Source organism: Paramacrobiotus metropolitanus, unplaced genomic scaffold, assembly GCF_019649055.1.
Source record: "Paramacrobiotus metropolitanus isolate TYO unplaced genomic scaffold, Prichtersi_v1.0 Parri_scaffold0000083, whole genome shotgun sequence".
In the NCBI taxonomy this organism is placed as follows: Eukaryota; Metazoa; Tardigrada; class Eutardigrada; order Parachela; family Macrobiotidae; genus Paramacrobiotus; species Paramacrobiotus metropolitanus.
Window position 1 is genome coordinate 532,768 of NW_026570303.1, and position 7,374 is coordinate 540,141.

General features: G+C 42.0%; 1 protein-coding gene across 1 annotated transcript; it reads right to left on the reverse strand.

Annotated features, from left to right (window-relative positions):
* Positions 1-299: 299 nt before the first annotated feature.
* Positions 300-3,374, reverse strand: LOC129595870 (uncharacterized). Its single transcript, XM_055493001.1, has 2 exons — positions 2,542-3,374; positions 300-342 (listed from the first exon to the last, which is right to left on the reverse strand). The coding sequence occupies exons 1-2, from the start codon at positions 3,372-3,374 to the stop codon at positions 300-302; spliced, it is 876 nt and encodes a 291-aa protein (XP_055348976.1).
* Between the last annotated feature and the right edge of the window lie 4,000 nt (positions 3,375-7,374).

Here is a 7,374-nt window from a genome sequence, read left to right on the forward strand (position 1 = left end):
TCGTTTGGCACAAAATGTCTCAACATAACAACCCTGCTGTGCAATCAATAACGAGAATTATAGCTTCTGTGCAAAAACAAGTGTCGGTCGACCGACATAAATTACTAAAAATTACAGCAATATTTGTATAGTTGCAATTCTTTTAAACACTGATAAACACTGATAAGAAAGGCAGTTGTTTACAAAATAATTAGCGTGCAAGTGCACGAGCGTCGGCAGTTAAACTTTTGCTGCAAAGCTTAATCATTAAAAGCTGCTGTTATGCCTCCTCTGATTGGTAGAGCGTGTTACTTTAGCATTCACAGCACGTTCACGTTCAGCGCCGTTGTGCCGTCCTTACTTCTGAAAAGTAACTTCAAAAACCACATTTTTAACTTTCTGAAAGTCTTGCTTTTTAATAATTATGATTCTGCTTAACCAGCTCAAGTTTTTTGTTATATGGCTGTCGACAGCCAGATCCATTTGTATCATTAACGTGAAGTTGTGAGCAATGATAGTGTTTATTCTGCAAAGCTGCCAGGCGCAGCGCGTCTTTGACAGTGCACGCAAGAACACGATCTCGGCTGTGAAGTTATGAAGACCCCAAGGAAGTTTCTGCTGATCTTACGGTGAGAGCATCATTGTCAGCCTCAGGTGTAAAACACTAGACTAACAAAAAAGTTACTAGTATTCCAATCTTGAGTCAATTTTTTTGTTTACAGGTCGCTGGAAGGTGTTGCTCAACGGGAACAATATGCATGAAGACATGCAGTAAGATAGCAGGTCCGTGCATGATAACTGACCGTAAAAGACGAGCATTTCACTAACGGTTTTATTTAAAATGAGTTTACTGTACAAAAAAGATCGTGGCTAAATCAACTGTCAATAACATAATGAAGTATTTAAACTTCTTTAAAACGAACTTTCAGCAAAAATCTTGATTTTGCATTAGTGCATGTCGACATGCAAGCGTTCTTGAAATTTAGTTTTTAATTTTATGGCAAATAACCATTTCAATTGCCTATGGCGGTAAAACGGCATTTATTTTATTTTAGTTAACAAAAAACAAAATTTCAAAACTAATATAGGTTTGTTGTTAGCAGTTTGTCAGTTTTAACTTGAAAGAACATGAAAATAAAGAAAAGCTTCTTGAAAGCTCTAAAAAAACTAATGTTTTTAATTTTGATAGTTATTCTGATGATTAATGATTACTGGTTTTTCTCCGCATAGTCGTTTGGAACACTAATTCTAATTCTGTTGACAAGCAACTTCACTACAATTCATGTCATCATGCATGCTACACAGAACTAATTTTTCAAAGTGCAGAAAAAATTTTTCATGTCACTTGAGCGCAGCGAAACGTACACCAGAAATGTCGAATCTAATAGTGCTTTAAATGCGCTAATTAATTGTTTTGCAGGATGGATGTGCGACTGCCCTTTTGCGCTGTTTCCAACATGCGGATTCGCCGTAGAAGGCATGGATGTCGACATTTAGAATTTACTGCTGACTGCTGCATGCTATCTTTTTAACGATTTTATGCTGATTTGCTAGAAGCGTTTTTATTCATGGACTACAGTATTAGTTTTTGCGTGATGAACGTGTAAAGGATCGTGCTGTATTGCTAATGGCATCGCCAGCGTGCTTTAAAACAAGCTCGCTGTGATCTACCTGAATAAATATATTTTACATCTATTACTCATACCGAAATCGGTCATTTTGGTATGAATGTAAGAATTATTACATGGCCTCTAATATCTACATGTAATTCAAAAGCTACCATTAAATTATATCAGAATTCTGACGAGGGATTTCCTTCAAATCAGGTCATTCATATTGAATTCCCGTTCTGCTTATTTCCTCAAATAATTTATGTGATACTCAGGGTGTTGTATGGTATCTTTTTTCAAGAAAAAAAGCCCAGGAAATAATCGAAATGGTCAGTCTAATTTATTAGCTACAAATACAATAGAACGCAAGATAGCAATATTATAATGCAGTCTTCTGTTTTAGATGATGAATAAAGGAAACCGCGGTATTTGGAGGAGCTTAGCAGCGTTGTTTCAGTTTTCCTAACATTATTAGTAGTAAGGCAGTAGGGATAGCAGCATCTCTGATTGGTCGAAACGGAGACTGAGGCCGAGACAGGGCCGCTAGTCTAGCAGCTCTAAGTCCAGACTGAGAGCGCAGACCAAACCCGGATCTAGTTTCTGGGTCATGTTTACCCACTTTCTTTTGTTTTAATTTTCCCCACCCTCTTTTATTTTTTTTAACATAACAATGAACAAAGTAAAAACAAATCATGACGCACGAACATACGCAAGAGTAGCAGTACAGTTTGTGACAAAAATACAATTTTCGTTAAATCTCTGATGGTCACTGTATGGATCTCCCGGTGTCCAGTTGCTCATTGTGAACCGACAGTAATGACATTTAACAGTATCTTTTGATCCGGTGTAGTATAGGCCCGTCCTCGCCATGGCGCCAGCGGAAGGCAGGAGGTGTGGCCAATTTTCGAACGTGGAGAGTGGTCCGTCGGGACCGTGCAGTGTGGAAACGTACGTGTACAGCTCTTTTGCCAAGGCATAAATCTGCTCCTGGCCATCCCACATGCCCACCATTTCGTCAGGTACACCTGAGAATCCGGACCAGGCTCCTGCAATGGCACAAGCCATGGTCCCAATGGCATCAGTGCATCCTCCAGTTGACATTGCCGCATGAAAGGTGGCTTCAAAAGGGCATCCGCTGCGGCGGCCAATGGCAGCACAGCAAATGGCAACGGGAACTGCGTCCAAAGGGCTGGTGCCAACGCCAATCGCTTTGAACAATTTCTCTTTCGGTTCAGCGCGTTGCGCGTAGTCCAGCACCATCATCATACGTGTATAAAATTTCTGACGTACAGAATCGGGGAGAGACTTGTTAGTGTATTCAACAAGAGCGGCGAGAAACTCAAGCTCCTTCATCTTTTTATTCTTTAGAACCAGACTAATGGCGCAGGCCTGCAACTGTGCTCTAGCGGCGGCGTCATTGGAGGAGTGGGTAAGTCGAGCTACACGGTCTACAGAGTAACTCATCTGCTCCGTCCGATTGTAAAAGTACAAGGGAAACGCTGTTATCCAAGTGGCAGGATTACACTCTGTTCCCCGGTTGCGGACGCTCTGCGCCGCGGCGGTCCAGTCTTTTGGGGGCGAACGTTTCCAGTTGGCAATAATCTCAGTCAGTTCGCCAAAGGCTTTCCGCTTAGTGTAATTCTGGTAAAAAGCATTGCTGCATTCCCGAGCGGCATTTTCCATGGAAAAGTAGCCGGTATCCAGTAGTGACCTTCCGTAAGCGTGAGTCAGTAGGATTTTTTCCCAGTGAGTCGAAATTTTACTACGCACCCCCGCCAGGTTCATGTGGCAAGACGTAGGGCGCCTGAGGGGTGCTCCAACACATTCTCCGATGAGTGCGCCTAATAAACAGCCTTTGAACTGATCCATGGCGTTTGAAATTGCAAATGAGCTTTCGTTGCCAAAGAAATCAGCTTTTATCCATGAAACGGTACTGGCGATGACCTACTTTCTCTCTGACTCTCTCTGGTGCAGTCAACTGGTGGCGACATTCATGTACGATCATGTACTAGCGCGTTCTGACCATGTTTGTTCCGTATATATAAGTCGATTCTTTGGCGTTGAAAGCTCATTTGCATCTTCTGCAGCCATGGATTCGTTTGACCTTTCAGACTTACTTTTTATCCCAGCGCAACGGGAATACTCTTCTGGATCTTTTCATCTGAAGTTCTTAGATTTTAGTAAAATCCAAATGACTGGATTTCGATGTTATAAGAAATCTTTGTTACTTTCGATTCCGGAATTTCTACAGGTCCTTGTTTATCTACGTGAAGCGAACAGCCGCGAAGACGCTAAAGATTTTAGCGATGGTTTGATGGCGAAGCGCGTTGTTGTAAACGGGGTCACCGTCATTCAAATCGATCGATTCATTGGTCAGATCTCTTGCGGCCGCGCGAGAATTCCTAGAAAAGGAATCAAACTGCTGCATTCCATAAAATGGGGTGATTTGCGACGTTCGTTGGCCTTCATTCAAAACTTCAATATTCAACCGTTACCAGCGGAATTTCATCTCGAATGTGCTTCAGCTAATGTTTCGCTAGCAAACGACATGACAAATGGTGACGTGTGGAGAATTGCGCACGACGAAACTTTACTGTATCGTCTTGAAACACAATATATGGATATACTGTCCAAGTACGATGCCTATGACGTCACTGGCGCACCATCGCCACTGGAGTTTTTCGCCAGTAAAATTTCACTGTTGTAAGTCTTTAAGAGCAACGTTTGTCTGTAGTAATTTCAGTTTTGCGTTTACTGCTCTACTGTTGACATCAACATGGCTTTAGTACGGGCTTTGGAAGTTTTGGGGGTGCATGAAGATTTTGCTATCTACAAAATCAACGCTGTAGTTAGTATGTTTTGGAACCCCAAAGACGTTTGCTTCTTCTTAGTGTTCGATGCCAAACCGGACGGTTCTGGGTTGAAGAAGGCCATGGACAAAGGAGTTCGTCTGGCTTATGTCGATATCAACAGCATGTTAGGGATGATTCGTAACGGGCCGCTCCAGGACTACATGGACCGCGCCATCGTTGACAGGAGCGCTGAAAAGTTTTCTCTACCGGGTCAGGGCTGTGTGGATGTTACTGTCAGCATCCACCCAAAATACAGACGCATGATTCGTTTCTCTCAACCTCGGCGCACCATTCAACTACCATATCAGGGATTCATCAATCTCATGGAGGAAATCTACATCCAGCACTGGGGACGGGATATTGTTGTCTGACTGGATGCTTCAATTTTTATTAGCATATCTTACTTAGCATTTACTCTGTTCTGTTTGTTGTGAAAAGAAAAAAGGCTTAAAAGCCATTATTTGTGACAGTCTTAACTTGAAAGGTATATAAAGGTTCCAAGTTGACACTGTCGCAATTAATGCTCGTAGCCATGGATATCCGTAACGTCATCCTTTCCGTCCAATTCGAAGGTTGCTTCTAAAAAACAAATTTTAGCAATTGAAGAAGCTTGTTTAAATTTGGTGAAGCAACCAACGGCTTTGAGTGAAGTTGATTTAGCCAGAGCACGACGTTTTGCACCGATAATTAAGCGTTTAGCCGACAGAAAACTTTCACACGTTAAAAAGCGAACAATTTTAGCGCAAAAAGGAGGATTCTTAGCTGCTCTACTTCCAATTCTAGGAACACTAGTTGCATCATTTATAACAAAATGAAGACCTACGTTCTTGTACCTGAGTCCAAATTTTCTGCACCCGGCAAGACCAAAGCCACATCATGGAAAAAGGCTGAAGAAATTCGTAGTGCCATGACTCATGATTTGCTGGCTCGTGCCGCGTATCAGACTAAGTCTGCAGACTATGAACCACGGGTTATGAGATCTGAAGTTAACGAACACAAACCAAACGTGCCTTCGCAAAGGAACTATGGTACTTAAGCTGCGCCTCTTCTTACTGATGGATCAACACAAGCGATCGAACCTCCGGTTATTCAGTATCTACCAAGTGAGCCAGTATATATCCAAAGTGCGCCCACAACACAAAATATTGAACGCGAACCTATTGTGCAGTATATCGAGCGCGATCCCGTTGTGCAGTATATCGAACGTGAACCAGTTGTACAATACGTACCACAGTATGTACCTAGAGAGACACTGGTAAAACATGTGTATAAAAGTCCACGCCCCAAGCCAATATCCAAAGGGCAAAAACCAAAAAAGAAGCTACCATCCTCACCCATCGTAGAGTTTCCGGATGATGGGTCTTTAGAGTATGTACCTCCCGAATACGAACCACTTCCCGTGTCGCTACCTACAGATCGGATCGACGTTGTGGTTGCACCGCGAAGCTCTGATCCAATTACACGCAGCAAAAAAGCGGCTCCGTATAAGGTTCCAGATAGAAAAGCGATTACATCCAGGGTACCGCAATTGGAGTTACCGGCCCCTTTGACTTCACAGGCCTTATCAGTACCGGAAAATTTAAAAGCTTTGCCCGCCCCATCAACTTCAAAGGCTTCACCAGCGGCTCCGACAGCCAAAGCGTTGACCTATACAGAACCAACGGAAACACGCACCCTCAAGAATGGCGTTGAAAAGAGCTATGACTTATTAAGGCGTAAAACCACAAAATCTACTGGTCCTCCTAAAAAGAAGCAAAAGACACAGAAGGGTGGTTGGCTCAACTACGCATAATGGCAACACTGGACGATATTTATTTAGATGCTTCTAATCCTGGTAGTCTGGGAGACATCGAGCGTTTGTACCGGGAAGCGCAAAATCATGGATTTTCTCGTCAGCAAGTGGAAGAGTATTTGCAAAGCAAAGACGCTTATACTCAACATAAACCTTTTCGGTCGAAATTTAAACGTCGAAAGATTTTATCATTTAATATTGGTGACCAGCACCAAATTGACTTGGCAGATATGCAAAAATTTGCGAATGACAATAAAGACGTTAAGTATTTACTGACTTGTGTCGATTGTTTTTCTCGCTACGGCTGGGCCGAGCCCGTCAAATCCAAGAAACCCGAAGAAATTATTCGGGCTCTGTGTAATATTTATAAAGAATCTGATCGACCACTGCGCTGTCAAAGCGATAACGGTAAAGAATTTGTGAATAAACAACTGAAAAACTTTTTTACTGATCACAATATCAGGTTTTTTACAACAAAGAACGACGATGTTAAATGTGCCATGGTAGAGCGATTTAACCGAACAGTAAAGGAACGTCTTTACGTGTACATGACAGAGAATAATACTTACAAGTACCTCGATATTTTACCTGAGATTTTAAAATCATATAATAATTCTGTTCACTCTAGTACAGGGTTTGCCCCCAGTCAAGTGGATGTGGATGAAGCGCGCATTAAACCTCAAGATCTGATAGAAGAGCCACAAGCAAAAAATCCTATTTTTCGGGTAGGGGATCACGTGCGTATAGCAAAACGCAAGCAGACGTTCGAAAAGGGATACGAAACCAATTACACTGAAGAAATTTTTAAAATTGTACAAGTTAAAAAACGACAAAATCATTACATTTATGCTTTGGAGGACCTAGGAGGTGAGAAAATTGATGGAGATTTTTATGCCAGCGAACTGTCGAAATTTATTATGACCGGGCGACCGTTTCATCGTGTATCACGTATATTAAGGGAGAGAATGTACAAGGGAAACAGCAATACCTTATACGTTGGTACGGTTACGGTCCCGCTTACGACTCTTGGGAAAACAAAGAAGATCAAAAATGAGTTTTTATATGACACTACCGTCTTCCGCATCTCACAATATTTATCCCGCAAATCGTTGTGGAAAATTCACAACTTTGCTAGCCAAAG

Coding starts and splice junctions, on each gene's coding strand:
- LOC129595870 (XM_055493001.1), bottom strand. CDS start 3,374: ATGAACCTGGCGGGGGTGCGTAGTAAAATTTCGACTCACTGGGAAAAA. Junction 343..2,541: donor TTGGCAAAAGAGCTGTACAC/GTACGTTTCCAC, acceptor GTTACTTTTCAG/AAGTAAGGACGGCACAACGG.